Source organism: Primulina huaijiensis, chromosome 4 (genome assembly GCF_012295235.1).
Source record: "Primulina huaijiensis isolate GDHJ02 chromosome 4, ASM1229523v2, whole genome shotgun sequence".
Taxonomy (NCBI): Eukaryota; Viridiplantae; Streptophyta; class Magnoliopsida; order Lamiales; family Gesneriaceae; genus Primulina; species Primulina huaijiensis.
The window spans coordinates 20,524,352-20,540,712 of NC_133309.1; the positions used below are offsets into that span (position 1 = coordinate 20,524,352).

The 16,361-nt window shown below is 37.1% G+C and overlaps 1 protein-coding gene across 1 annotated transcript; it reads right to left on the minus strand.

Moving 5' to 3' along the window:
• Positions 1-11,621: 11,621 nt before the first annotated feature.
• LOC140975371 (uncharacterized) lies at positions 11,622-15,658 on the minus strand. Its single transcript, XM_073439044.1, has 8 exons — positions 15,448-15,658; positions 14,710-15,058; positions 14,047-14,118; positions 13,185-13,249; positions 12,785-12,941; positions 12,471-12,554; positions 12,296-12,385; positions 11,622-12,214 (listed from the first exon to the last, which is right to left on the minus strand). Exons 2-8 carry the CDS (start codon positions 15,004-15,006, stop codon positions 12,068-12,070), a joined length of 912 nt encoding a protein of 303 aa, XP_073295145.1. The 5' UTR covers positions 15,007-15,058; positions 15,448-15,658; the 3' UTR covers positions 11,622-12,067.
• Between the last annotated feature and the right edge of the window lie 703 nt (positions 15,659-16,361).

A 16,361-nucleotide genomic window follows, 5' to 3' on the forward strand; every position in this document is an offset into this window, starting at 1 on the left:
CATGGTTGCATTAAAATGTATTTTTAAAGGATATTCGAGTTGCGATCGAAGAACGGAGACCGAGGGCTGAGAAACGTAAAACGTTTTTATCAAATAATTGTTTTTAATTATTTAAAATATGAGTGTTGGTTTTTCATATTTTTGAAAATAAGGAGTTTTGAGGTGATTTTTTACGTCGGGGCGTAATTTTTATCGGTGTTGGATTTTCAACAAAAATACGAACTTTTTAGCAACCCGACTATTAAACTCACAAACATATTTTAACCAAAACTATTTTTATATTTTAATTAAATACTAATTAAGACTAATGGGCTTAAATTAATGACTTAATAGGCCTAAGCCTAATTAGTAAATTAATTAGCTAGTTATATTATATAAAAACACTTGAAACCCTTCACTTTGCATCATAAACTCACGCCACCTACTTTGAAAAATCTGAAACACTCCCCACCCCACCCTACACACACACGGCACATATTCATACCCTCCAAAGAGATTTTCGAAGGGGTTCTAGTAGAAGCAAGCCAAGGTTCGCGTCCCGTTCTTCGTTGTCAACGGATTTTCGAGCGTATAAAACGCAAAAGCACGCCATATTTCTTTATTTCAAACATCTATCACACCATAATATTTATTTGAACATGTTTTGAAAGAAAACAAGGCACACAACTTGAAGATTTTTGTACATGCATATTAGATGATTTTTAGCACTTGTGTTTTGATTTAAAAACATGATTATTGTGTCATTAAAGGGGCTGCCATGTTGTAGGGTGTTAAGGGGTGGTTTTACACGAGATGTATGGGCCTAATAACACACCAAAAACGTTGTGCAAACTGAATAAAATAAGCTGGAAACCATAGGGTATCATGGGGATTGTAGGGCTCGGTTGAGGGGTGGTTTGTGGCTTGGCTTGGCTGGGGCTGGACCAGAGCTTGGCTAGGGTCCGTGAAGGGTCAAGGGAAGAGTCTTATCCATGCTAGGACTCGAGACCATGGGCTGGGGATGAGTCCTAGCAAGCTAGGACTCCACCCGAGAGAGAGAGCAAAGGGTAGCGCAGGTTGCAGCAATTTGTGCAGGGGCTGTGGCTCGGCCAGAGGCTTTGGGGCTGGGCTAGGTTAGGTCCTTAGGGTCCTAAGAAGGGGCTGGTTCAAGGTCTGGTGTGGTTCGCTGGGTCCTAGCAACAGAAACGTAAGGTCCATGTATATGGATTCTCGGCTGCTTCTGGTGGTTTGTGTTGTGGCTTCGGTTTTCAACTAGGGCTTGAGTCCTATGGGTTCTAAGGGTCCAGGAGGGTGCCTAGATGGTCTGGTCATGAGTTGGTGCAGGGTGGCTCGATGGGGCTCGAGCCAAGCACAGAAAACGTGTGGGAGAGCTTTTTGGCAGCAAGTTAGGCGTGAGTTGCTGTCAAGGTTCAGGGGCTTTGCTGCTTGGGTTTAGGGGCTGGGCTGGTCTGGGCAGGGGCTAGGCGTGATCCAGGGAAGGTTAGGGTCGTGTGGGCTCGGTGGTGGCTCGACTGGGAGAGTCCTAGTTGGGTTAGGAATTCTAGACATACAAGGAAGCACACACACAACATGCACATGCAGGTTTTTTGGCAAAGTTTCAGAAGTGTTTTGGGCGGGCCAAGGCCCGTTTTTCGGGCTGGGCTAGCACAGTAGGGTCCCTAGATAGGTTGGCTAAGTTTTGGCTCAAGGTGGCTCGGGCGTGGCTTGGGTAAATTAGGAGATGGCTCGGTGTGTTCGATAAGGTGTCAAAAACGAAAATAATAAGGCTAAAAATGGAACCATGGGTCCATGGGTGTGGCGCACGACTTGGAAGGGTAGAATAAATCATAAAAATGTTATGTTTAAAATTTGGGATCAAAATAATGAGTTTTGGATTTATTCGGGATTTAATCGCCGCACGAAACGCTAATTAACGAGTTAATTGAAACGCCTCGTTTTAAGCTTTATAAAATTATGAAAAATTAGGTTTAAGCTTAAATAATTATTATAAGTTTAATTTTTTAATTTCGGAATTTTATATAAGGTTGGGTTTAATTCGGGATTAAAACGCATTAATACGTCACATTTAAAGATTAATTTAAAAGTCATCGATTTAAGGTAAATAAAATTATGGGAAAATTAATTTAGGCTTAAATAATTATTTGGGACATGTTAGAGTCAATGAATTCAAGAAAAAGTCAAATTCGAGGAATTTTACGTTTAGGGGTAAAACGGTCTTTTTACGCCTAGAAATTAGTAAACGTCATGGCAGTGCCCTAAATGCTATTCTATTCATATTATGGTTATTTTTAAATGTATATGGGATGTTCATGATTTAATTATGATTTTTAAATGTCTATGGATTTTTATGATTTAAGAAGACATTTAAAAATACATGTTGTATACTTGGTTTCAAAAAGGAAAAAAAAATGTAAAGGCTATTCATTATTTTTCTAAAGTAATGAGCATGAAAAATGTTGAAAGAAGTGAATTGATTGTGACTAATTCGTTAAAGGTGGGGATATCGTGAGGGTTATGGTCCCAGTGGGAGCCCGACGATCGTGTTTTCATCATTGCGAATATGTGGTAATGGTTATGTGGTAACGGATGTGTGGTAACGGTAAGAATGGGAATGTCGTGAGGGGAAAAGGCCCCAGAGGAAGCTCATTTATGGGAAAAGGCCCCAGAGGGAACCCCGACGATCGTATTTCTATTCGAATCATGATAGGCCAAGGCTCAGTTGACCGATGAGAGTGTTGATGATGTCCCCGCCGCCCAGTACTGTGGTTACATGTAGATGGATCCATCGACTCTTATGATCATGATCAGGAAAGTCACAATTAACGATATGAATTCAACAAAAGGAAAAGGAAAAAGGAAAATGTTTATGATCATGTTAAAAATGTTTTTATGTCATGATAAGAAAAAAGAGAAAAGATCAAGATTTATTTATGCATGTCATGAAATGTTATTTTTACCTAAAAGTATTTTCACAGTTGCATGTGGTTTTATACGTATTATTTGTTATAAAGATTATGGTGTGTTGAGTCTTTAGACTCACTAGGTGTGATGGATGCAGGTGAGTTTGAGGGAGGTCTTGACGGATGATCTGACTGGACTGAGGGCGCACACAACCCGAGGACCAGCGCTTCTTCTTATTTCCACACTTATGACTTATGAATCATGATTTATAATTGAAGATTATAAGACTATTTATTTATGCTTTTTGAGAGATTTTTGAGAGGTTTAGTATGAGCTATTCTTTTCAAAGTATTGCTTTTTAGGTTTGGTAAAACAAATTGACGATTTCATTTTTATGACTATTTCATTGATTTCTAAAAATGCTAGTTGGTTGATGTTTATTTCAGTTATATGACTATTTCACTTGATTTTCTTTAAAATATTAGTTGGTTGATGTTTTATTTTAAAAAAGGTAAAATATTTTATTAAAATATTTTCATGTGGTAAATGGACATAGCCGATAGAAAAAAAAATTTTCTAGTACTTTTAAAGCAATAAAAAGTGCAGGACGTTTCAGTTGGTATCAGAGCAAAGGTCCTGTAAAGGGTTGTGCCACCATCAGTGCCGGGAAGATCAGTCGTCAAGCCTCAAAGTTGTAAGTTTTTACATGCTTATATGATTTTATGATGTTACCTGGATAATTATATGAATTATATGTTTACGTCACATGTTTCATAGCTTTATGATAACATATGTTTTATATGCATTAGAATTTTTATACGTGATACGATATGAAATAAAAAATTATTTGATTTCAATGCAAGTTGGTTTTGTGGTGGAATTGGACTATGTTGATTTTTTGGGTTTTAGTATTGACGTTTTACTTTTTGGGCTATAAGTTAATCATGAATATTATGAATGCTTTGGGACACGTAGATTTTCTAAGAAAATATTATGATTCATGGTTACTAGTTGAATTAATTTTTGGGAATTACTCATAAGTAATAATTATTCGAGGATTGCAACGACTTTGGGAGTATAGAAAATGTATAAATTGGGATTTTAATTAAGTTTGACGAAAGGTAAGATTTGATTATGAGAATTGATTTTGGGTTAATAAGTTTAAAATTATCGAAATTTTGTTATGGGAAACCTGTAGAAAGAAATTAAGAATGACAAGAACTTATGGGTTGATAGTAGGATTTTCGAAATTAAGGATCAATTAAGATAATTTTTGGAGACATTAAGAATTAATTTTGCAATTTTTAAGGAATTTGGGGACTAGTTTAGTAATAAGTGAGAATTGAATGGGTTAAATGATAGGAATTTTTGATGATTTAGACTTGTAAGAATATTTAGAACTTTGGGATATCTTGGTTATAATATTATAAGGAATGTTAATCAAGGGTTTTTAAGGATGAATCGATGGTAGGCTTGAAAATTTAAGTGTTAGCGAATGCGTTTGAGATTTTAATATTGAAATTTGATAAGTTGAATATTTTGGGTATAAAATAAGGAAAATAATATACGATAAGTATGGTCATCCATCTTTTAATATTGGGAATCGTAAGAAAAATTGAAATTCGAGGTTATAATAGTAATAGCACTAAATCATTATGGGTTTTCTTAAGTTGCAAATCGTAAATGAGGACTTAGAAGGAAAATTTAATTGGGATCAAAGAGACGTAAGGACCTTCTAGAATTTAAGTTTTATCAGAATAGCGTAGAGCAAGCGTGGATTTTTGGGATACTAGAACTAAGTCTAAACTTTGGGTTATTAAGGATAGGCGAATTTCGAGAACGAAATTCAATTTAAGGGGGGGGGAGATTGTAACGTCTCGAAAATTTAAAAGTCCACGCGAACCACATGCTCGAGTTATTAAATTCCTTTTTATTTTAAATTAAATGTTTTAATTGCTTAAATTAATTATGTTGTGCATATTTGTATGTTTAAAATATATTTTTCTACATGGTTGCATTAAAATATATTTTTAAAGGATATTCGAGTTGCGATCGAAGAACGGAGATCGAGGGCTGAGAAACGTAAAACGTTTTTATCAAATAATTGTTTTTAATTATTTAAAATATGAGTGTTGGTTTTTCATATTTTTGAAAATAAGGAGTTTTGAGGTGATTTTATACGTCGGGGCGTAATTTTTATCGGTGTTGGATTTTCAACAAAAATACGAACTTTTTAACAACCCGACTATTAAACTCACAAACATATTTTTACCAAAACTATTTTTATATTTTAATTAAATACTAATTAAGACTAATGGGCTTAAATTAATGGCTTAATAGGCCTAAGCCTAATTAGTAAATTAATTAGCTAGTTTTATTATATAAAAACACTTGAAACCCTTCACTTTGCATCATAAACTCACGCCACCTACTTTGAAAAATCTGAAACACTCCCCACCCCACCCTACACACACACGGCACATATTCATACCCTCCAAAGAGATTTTCGAAGGGGTTCTAGTAGAAGCAAGCCTCTAGTAGAAGCAAGCCAAGGTTCGCGTCCCGTTCTTCGTTGTCAACGGATTTTCGAGCGTATAAAACGCAAAGGCACGCCATATTTCTTTATTTCAAACATCTATCACATCATAATATTTATTTGAACATGTTTTGAAAAAAAACAAGACACGCAACTTGAAGATTTTTGTACATGCGTATTAGATGATTTTTAGCACTTGTGTTTTGATTTAAAAACATGATTATTGTGTCATGAAAGGGGCTGCCATGTTGTAGGGTGTTAAGGGGTGGTTTTACACGAGATTTAGGGTCCTAATAACACACCAAAAACGTTGTGCAAACTGAATAAAATAAGCTGGAAACCATAGGGTATCATGGGGATTGTAGGGCTCGGTTGAGGGGTGGTTTGTGGCTTGGCTTGGCTGGGGCTGGACCAGAGCTTGGCTAGGGTCTGTGAAGGGTCAAGGGAAGAGTCCTAGCCATGCTAGGACTCGAGACCATGGGCTGGGGAGGAGTCCTAGAAAGCTAGGACTCCACTTGAGAGAGAGAGCAAAGGGTAGCGCAGGTTGCAACAATTTGTGCAGGGGCTGTAGCTCGGCCAGGGGCTTTGGGGCTGGGCTAGGTTAGGTCCTTAGGGTCCTAAGAAGGGGCAGAAGGGGCTGGTTCAAGGTCTGGTGTGGTTGGCTCGGTCCTAGCAACAGAAACATAAGGTCCATGTTTATATGGATTCTCGGCTGCTTCTGGTGGTTTGTGTTGTGGCTTCGGTTTTCAACTAGGGCTTGAGTCCTATGGGTTCTAAGGGTCCAAGAGGGTGTCTAGATGGTCTGGTCATGAGTTGGTGCAGGGTGGCTCGATGGGGCTCCAGCCAAGCACAGAAAACGTGAGGGAGAGCTTTTTGGCAGCAAGTTAGGCGTGAGTTGCTGTCAAGGTTCAGGGGCTTTGCTGCTTGGGTTCAGGGGCTGGCCTGGTCTGGGCAGGGGCTAGGCGTGATCCAGGGAAGGTTAGGGTCGTGCGGGCTCGGTGGTGGCTCGACTGGGAGAGTCCTAGTTGGATTAGGAATTCTAGACATACAAGGAAGCACACACACAACACATGCAGGTTTTTGGGCAAAGTTTCAGAAGTGTTTTGGGCGGGCCAAGGCCGGTTTTTTGGGCCGGGCTTGCACAGTAGGGTCCCTAGATGGGTTGGCTAAGTTTTGGCTCGGGCGTGGCTTGGGTAAATTAGGAAATGGCTCGGTGTGTTCGATTAGATGTCAAAAACGAAAATAATAAAGCTAAAAATGGAACCATGGGTCCACGGGTGTGGCTCATGACTTGGAAGGGTATAATAAATCATAAAAATGTTATGTTTAAAATTTGGGATCAAAATAATGAGTTTTGGATTTATTCGGGATTTAATCGCCGCACGAAACGCTAATTAACGAGTTAATTGAAACGCCTAGTTTTAAGCTTTATAAAATTATGAAAAATTAGGTTTAAGCTTAATTAATTATTATAAGTCTAAGTTTTTAATTTGAGAATTTTATATTAAGGTTGGGTTTAATTCGGGATTAAAACGCATTAATACGTCATATTTAAATATTAATTTACAAGTCATCGATTTAAGCTAAATAAAATTATGGAAAAATTAATTTAAGCTTAAATAATTATTTGGAACATGTTAGAGTCAATGAATTCAAGAAAAAGTCAAATTCGAGGAATTTTACTTCTAGGGTTAAAACGGTCTTTTTACGCCTAGAAATTAGTAAACGTCATGGCAGTGCCCTAAATGCTATTCTATTCATATTATGGTTATTTTTAAATGTATGTGGGATGTTAATGATTTAATTATGATTTTTAAATGTCTATGAGATTTTTATGATTTAAGAAGACATTTAAAAATACATGTTGCATGCTTGGTTTAAAAAAGCTAAAAAAAATGTAAAGGCTATTCGTGATTTTTCTAAAGTAATGAGCATGAAAAATGTTGAAAGAAGTGAATTGATTGTGACTAATTCGTTAATGGTGGGGATATCGTGAGGGTTATGGTTCCAGTGGGAGCCCGACGATCGTGTTTCCATCATTGCGAATATGTGGTAACGGTTATGTGGAAACGGATGTGTGGTAATGGTAAGAATGGGAATGTCGTGAGGGGAAAAGGCCCCAGAGGGAGCCCATTTATGGGAAAAGGCCCCAGAGGGAACCCCGACGATCGTATTTCTATTCGAATCATGATAGGCCAAGGCTCAGTTGACCGGTGAGAGTGTTGCTGATGTCTCCGCCGCCCAGTACTGTGGTTACATGTAGATGGATCCATCGACTCTTATGATCATGATCAGGAAAGTCACAATTAACGATATGAATTCAACAAAAGGAAAAGGAAAAAGGAAAATGTTTATGATCATGTTAAAAATGTTTTTATGTCATGATAAGGAAAAAGGGAAAAGATCAAGATTTATTTATGCATGTCATGAAATGTTATTTTTACCTATAAGTATTTTCACTGTTGCATGTGGTTTTATACGTATTATTTGTTATAAAGATTATGGTGTGTTGAGTCTTTAGACTCACTAGATGTGATGGATGCAGGTGAGTTTGAGGGAGGTCTTGACGGATGATCTGACTGGACTGAGGGCGCACACAACCCGAAGACCAGCGCTTCTACTTATTTCCGCACTTATGACTTATGAACCATGATTTATAATTGAAGATTATAAGACNAGATCAAGATTTATTTATGCATGTCATGAAATGTTATTTTTACCTATAAGTATTTTCACTGTTGCATGTGGTTTTATACGTATTATTTGTTATAAAGATTATGGTGTGTTGAGTCTTTAGACTCACTAGATGTGATGGATGCAGGTGAGTTTGAGGGAGGTCTTGACGGATGATCTGACTGGACTGAGGGCGCACACAACCCGAAGACCAGCGCTTCTACTTATTTCCGCACTTATGACTTATGAACCATGATTTATAATTGAAGATTATAAGACTTTATTTATGATTTTTGAGAGATTTTTGAGAGGTTTAGTATGGGCTATTCTTTTCAAAGTATTGCTTTTTAGGTTTGGTAAAACAAATTGACGATTTCATTTTTATGACTATTTCATTGATTTCTAAAAATGCTAGTTGGTTGATGTTTATTTCAGTTATATGACTATTTCACTTGATTTTCTTTAAAATGTTAGTTGGTTGATGTTTTATTTTAAAAAGATAAAATATTTTATTAAAATATTTTCATGTGGTAAATGGACATAGCCGAAAGAAAAAAAAAATTTCTAGTACTTTTAAAGCAATAAAAAGGGCAGGAGTTTCAGAAGGCGTTATCCCCGAATCTGCAAGAGAAAAAGTAGTGAAGGATAAGGGGGTTGATGACAAGATTGTTTATTTTGAAAAGGACATAGGCCGAGGCCATAATTCGGAAGGAGTTGGGATGGAGTTGGTTAATAGGTACGCCAAAAAACTTGGCGACCTTGATGTAAAAAGAAGGAAAGAGGAATCGAAGCCCATTCCTAACTTGGTCTCAGAAAAAAGTGGTGAAACAAAGAGGAGGCTGATCAGCCCTATCGGAAGGATCGGGAATCAAAAGAGAGAAAGTGGAAGGAATTGAGCCCAGAACTCGGAGTTCCTCGTCCGCCCCCGAGCGCAAGGTGCTGCTCATTGAGGAGAACCAAGGAACCCCCAGGGTCTCGGTAACAGGAGGGTTAGAAGCCCGGGCCTTGCCTTTATCCTTGCTCTTTTTCAGAGTTTGGGAAGGGCCCGAGGAAGAGGGTTTTGAAGAGGAAGGTTTTGACTGATGGGTTTTTGGTTTTTGAGAGGTATGGGTAAGAAGACGAAGGCGAGGAGGAGAAGGAGGTGAATCGGAGCGCAGCGCGGTGGACTCGTCACTAGGCGAGCCTCGCGCATTGGCCCCTGAAGTGGAGGTGGTGGAGTCAGACATGATTTAAAATAAAAGAACGAAACTTACGATTTTCTGGGGAAAGAGTTGGTGTTTGGGCGGAGTGTAGCGGCTGCGGTGATGGAGGATCACCGGAGATTGAAGGAGTTTGCACGGAGGAGATTCGAGAAAAATTTTTGCAAGAGCTTCGTCGAGTTTTTGAATTTTCGAATGATTTAAGAAAAACTAGTAAGCTACTATTTATAAAAGGATGGAATGGATCTCCACCGTTGATGTGAGAAGGGTTGGACGGCTAGGATTGATCTTGGAAGTTGTGCAGGTATGTGAAAGGACGTGTGCAAATATCGAGGTGTCAAACTTATCGGCTTCTCGGAATACGGAAATTTTTTCGGCGCAATTTAATGCTAGCATGACACGTCATCATAATAACCCTGTTGATTGAGAATACTAGACGACAAAATATCTCAAGTCCGGGAGACATGAGGCCCCGTCATCTTATTTTAAGTCCAGGAGATATGAGGCTCCGACATCTTATTCTAAAGCCCGAGAGATATCAAGCCCCGGCATATCATCCCATCTTTGGGATATTTGAAGCCCCCGATGCTTTTACACATTCGGAATTATTTTTCTACGGACGTGCAAGTATGACTGATCGGGACAGCGAGTCAGACTCTAGCCCGACTATTTTAGGATGGGTGGTGATACCCTCTTAAGGATCCGAGTCATGGATGACCGGAGTATTAATTGGATAGCCCAGATGCCGGGTACTCTCCTCAATAGGCCAGGCGCTTAGCCTCTTCCCGGGCAGTCAAGAGCCCTGGCTCTCATATTAGCACCCGGGTACCTTGCCACCCGGGCTACCTCGAGAATTGCACCACACTCGACTGTGATTGATATGGACGATCTTATCAGTCAGAACAACATGGGTTTGGCGTGTGAGAAAATTCATCAGAAGGTATTGGCCGCCAACTTACCTTACCTAGTGGGTGGCACTGAAAACAAGGTAATGATGTGATTCACTAATATAAATAACACGTATTAATGTCATTTACAGATTCTGAAAACTTTTAACTCTCAAGCACGCATATATTTCCACAGATATTGCTTGTGTTCTTCATCTTTAAACATGCTGACTTTAGCATCGGAGTGGTTACGCCGGACACTCCTCCGACGTTCATTCACGAGTTCCTTTCTTGTTTGCAGATGTTATTAAAGTCATTATCCATACTCAAATTTCCTAAACTATCATTATTACACGGTGAATTGCCCACGTACTTCATTCCCGATTCACCCGGATATCATCAGAAATTATTATAATTTGCGATGTATTAGCTTATGGAAATGTGTAATGAATGATTTTCCAACACAGTGCTTATCAAATGCATTTCCTTTCAAGAGTTCTCTTCCTTCAATCTATAGCAGATACTAGGAAATTCGCGAATATGGACTGAGGTACAACTAAGTGACACACGGCCGATAAAATCAAGAAAGTAAACCTTCAGATAGTTTCTTGATATTGGATATTAGCTATAAAATTTCACACATTGCATCTCTCCCAATCAGGCCCGGATATGATGTTAGGTCAGAGAAGCAATGGTCAAAAAATGTTAGAGAGCATTTGCTAAATTGAAAATGACAACATAAAAATAAAAAAAATATAAAATATATGAAGGCAGAGGCAAAAACATCTATGATACCGACTATTATAAATATAAAATAATAGTGAACTAAATTATCTATTTATGCATAAATATAATTCATAAATTCATAAAGATAAAAACACAACTTATGGAAGAGATTTTTTAAAAAAAATTGAAAATACGCAAAGAGGTTCAAAAATTTTAATATCCAAATAAAATAACAGTCGCCTCATATCTCTATAATTGGGATTTATAGTTAACTTTTGCATATGTAACGCATGTGTTTCGACCGCTAATTTATCACACTAATCAATACTCAATCGAAAAAACCTGCTTGACAATTAAGTGATAAAAATATCCCTTTCAGTAAATGATTTTAAATTTTATCACAATCTTCAATAATTTTTTTAAAATATATATTGTGCAAGTACATATTTCTACGAAAATATTTTAGAAGCACAGAAAACAAAATTATATAAAAAAAAAAACATTCCTATTTTTTAATATCTAATCCTAATGTATTATATTATAACTAAAGTAATATGTATTTTAGCAAATAACAAAAATAATATATTATAATACATATTTAGTTGAGGAGGAGAATTTCAGGAAATAAAATGTCATACAAAAAAAAAAACTATAATTGACATCCAAGACTCTCTTTGTACATGAGGTGCATAAATATGATGCACTGAAAAGGAGTACTGGATTGAAATATCAATCAACAAAGCAAAGAATTACACTACTTGTATTACCTGGACAATACATAACAGAGAACTCTTCCTTCACTTTTGCCTCACTCTTGATCGTACCTGGACGACACAGGCGGTCGCACCTTGAATGACTCAGTAATATTTCTAAAGATTCATGTGCATACACGCACTTAGGCTACTCTATGCTGTTACTAGGAGTAACTTGAGGCTCCTTAGAACTGGTACTAGTTGTACATGAATACGAAACGTAAATCAAATGTATATAGTTTTTATGAATGTGGATTGGAGCGAAAACTCGATGTCAAACGAGTGATAGTTAAGCTCGTGAGAGGCAGGTATTCATTCATATACACACATGGGAGATAATTAAAAAGGAAAAAACATGAATCATCTTCTGCACAGTAGGATGCATGAAGCACATTACGCGGTGCTTCTCTGAGGACGTTCCTGCTGGGGATTGACTGCTGGAGTGACTGTGGGTGCAGCAGCTGAGGCCACCAAAAGACCTCTACTTTGAGCTGCTTGAACCACAATCGCCAGTTGTGCAGCTGTTAGCGTTGCTGCCTCCTGTTCAACCAAATGGCAGATCCAAGTAAGGATGAGTAGACGTAAAGGGAGGGTGAATTGTTGCCTTTATCGCATATTTACCTGTTGTTGCCGCCTGCGTTGAAGAATGCTGATTGCCCATATCATAATGTAGAAGGGCAGAAGAAAGCCAATAGCTCGTAGTATGATCAGCTGCACGTTGTAGATTCTAATGAGACTCGAATCACAGCATCAACTGTGTAGCGAACTGCACAAAATTAAGTTACTATCGACTTACAGAGAAAAACGTCACAGCATCTTCATCTGTATCTCCATCATCAGTGATGGAAAGTGCTTGCTGTAGCAGCAGGAGGGCCATTAACTGTTGGTTCAAGACAAGTTATTTTCATCTCACGTTAAATCAGATTTCAAATAAATATGACCCCAGACTTGATCTTCTATTTGTTCTGTCAATCTTTTGTTTATCATTTCTTATTTGCACTTTTTCCCCGATCATATAGATGATAAAAACCAATTCCTTTAAAATTCAATCAAATACGGTATAATGACACATGATGGATAAAAAATAGTGAATTTGCAGAGGAGTCTTACAATTAGAGCCGCTGAACGGCCGAACGCAGCACTGCTGCTATTTGGATCGTTATAATCTTCATGGTCAGATTCAAATAATCGACGTTCAGCATCAGTAAGGACCCGAAAACGGGGATCGAGCAAATCCAGTGGCGTGCCAGAAAGCAAGAATCCTCCACTGCAAGAACCAATTCACAAAACAAAATTAACTAAGATGGTTGTCATTATTTCCATGTTGAGACAAAATGGAAGTTTCCATCCATATGTTGATTTTCAAGATCATTGTTTACACAGCAAAACAAATTGTGGTCAAACAGTACACGATCCTACACTTAAACTATCCATTTTGTTTCCTAAATCAAGAAAAAGCAGCTAGAGTCAAGAATGGTATATAATTCTAACATATAAAGCCACGACATACCCAATATCAATGGTAGTCTCCTCTGGTGGAGGCCGTGGAGGAGCAGTATAACCAGGCTGATATGGCTGCACAATGAAACGAAGAATGATAACACTTAAGTAGAGGATAACGTCAGGAAAAAACTCATTAATTTTTCAGTGAATAATATCATCCGAGGTGATTTGATCCAAGCTGATTGGCTATTTCAAAATTCAAAACTAATATTTAATTGTTGGACTAGTTTTTAGTATTTTAAATGTAATTAGGCCATATAAACTTTACTTTTATTGTCTGGGCTATTGTTTCCTTTTATTAATGCATTAGTGAGTACATAGAATAATTTTGTATTTTCAAAGTTATGCTTAAATACCCAATTAAAAGGATAGCATAGACTTCTCAGAACCCACTATGTCCAATTTTCAAATTACTTATTTCCAAACTATTGAGCATTTTTACTTAAAATTTGAGGTTTTTTAGCCTTGAGAGAGTTCCCTAGTCCTCTCATTCCTTGTGTCGTCACAGACTCACAATTGAATACCTAAGGTTCTTGTCCCATTTGCCGACAATGGGTCGAGATAAACTTTCAGATACCGAGGTTCTTGGATGGATAAGCAATGTGTCAAGGGGAGTTTCAAAATATCAAGGTTCTTATTTCCTTAACCAACAGGTCAAAGGTTAAGTATTTCACAAGCATCGCATCAATACATCATTATCCCGTGCATATATACAGAAACGCTGTCAACTATCATTTTGGGAATGAAGAATAATTACAAAATATACATCACTCATGCAACAAATGAATCTAGCGGTAAAAGCAATCAGTTTCAAAGTTTTGGGTCTGAGAGTTAAAAAGCATGCATCTATTTCCACCAAAAGCACGTACCTGATGGCAGATCTCACATATAATATCTCCCTTTTCGTTGCACCAACGTTGAACACATTTTCTGTGAGCATACTGCAAAATAATGATGCCCCAGTAAAATACTTGAAGTTCCCAATTAAAGAGGCTAAAAGAGAAGAAAACATCTTGGGACACGGAAGACTTCGATAAGCTGTAATAGCACAGAACTTAAAACAAATAAGATTATGGGTATACGATCAAACAAGCACCTACAATGTCATGCTCAAGTTGGTTTATCCTTTATCTGTGGTAGTTTAGTACATGGTCACTCCGACGACAAGTGGAACTTCTCTATCATTTGGATAGGGATACTTACGGAGAAAATTGAGGTTGAACATCTGATTTGCTACATAGTTATATAGCTGATAAATGTTGCAGTATGGAATGAATAAGAAATGTTTAAATCTCAAAGGCCAGGAGGCACACATTCTAATTGCAGATCAAATTTACTTTGAAGTCAAAATCATTATAAAAATCAAAACTTTCATGCCTAAACACCTCAATGGACCCCGTTTTCAGGAAGATGATGATAAACCACTACACATCAAGCAACAAACACAGAAATATTATGCTACTAGATAAAGATCCTGTGCAAACAACCACATACTCAAGCCAACAAAAGATGCAAGAAAATTGAATCTTTACCTTAAGACTCCCACTACAAGCACAAGGACACTCCATATTCCTGACAGAATCTTCCTCCTGGCATATTCGGCACTCCCCCATTCCTATAAGTGGCGCTGCCTCATCTGCCTCCTCATTGTCTACCATCACCACCACCACCGAATCGTGTTCCCCCGCAGTTGATGACGAGGACCCTGCCACCACTTCTGGGGCTTTACCAGTGGGTAGACATGCCAAAGGCTGCGGTGGCAGCTGGACAGGCTCAACTGCAGCAGGTTTCGACAACTGGTCCACATTCACCACCAAGTGCTCACCCATTTACACTCCTTTTCAAAACCACCAACACAATCGATAATAACCACAGGAATTCCTAAACAGAGAAAACACCAACAAAGATCTTCAAAATTACAATCTAATGAACACCCATTACCTTTTGTGCATAAAGCTACAATCTTTTAACTATTTACATATAAAAAAAACCCCGCGAGAAAGAAGATTCTTCAAGCCAAAACATGAAAACCCATTTAAAGAAATACCTATATTATAATCAAAAACATCAATCTGACTCGCTTCTCACAACCTACATCCAAATTTCTAACAAAAAAAATTGGGTATCACAAGAAAAAGTTTAAATCAACACATAATTCACAGCTGAATAAGTAAAGAACAAGAAACGTCAATTGCCAACAGTAAATGAATTGACAACAAACAATGAAAAAAAAAAAGGAACAAGAAAAACAAGGGAAGCTACAAATTTACCTGTAGAACAAAGAAACCGATGAATCGGAATCGAACACAAAACCGAATTTGCTGTCCAACCAATCGAGAAATGAAAGTCAACTACGATTTTTACGCATTTTTGTGCTCCTTTACCTCTAGAAACTTTGACTAATGATTATATGTCCGTCATCTCAATAATTTTCTCCGCGTACGAAGGTTTCCCCACGTTATCTAGCGTAAGAAGGGCGTGTACGTTTTGACAAGATTAATATTAATTATTATTCAAGTTTTGATTGTGACATTTTATTTTAGCCAAAATTCCTTTTTTTGCCAATAATTTTGTCCTCTTTTTATTAATTTATATCATTAAATTTCAATTTTAAATAATTTATTACTCAATATTTTATAAGTTTAATCTTTTTTTTATCGTAGATGTTTAATGTAACATTACACATTTATGTCACACAACATTACGTAATTATTCAAACGTTTGTGATTTGTTCTACTATATTTGATGGGAAGAATTTTATGAAAAAAAATTGTGAGGTTCAGTTACTTAAATACTATTAATTATCAATTACTAATTAATTTAATTTAATTTGAATTTGCAAGGGAAAATAGCTTTAAAAACAATTTAAAATGGACTTCCGGCTGGTAGAAATTTCGACATTATATCCTCGTAAATATGACATACAAAATATTTAAAATACATGTAAATAAAAAGAATACGTCTCTAGTGAGACGGTCTCACGAATTTTTATATGTGAGACGAGTCAATCCTATCGATATTCACAATAAAAAAGTAATATTTTTAGCATAAAAAGTAATATTTTTTCATGGATGATCAAAATAAGATATTCGTCTCACAAAATACGACCCGTGAGACCATCTCACACAAGTTTTTGCCAAATAAAAATGAGTCAAAGATTTTGCCAAATAAAATGAGGCACAAA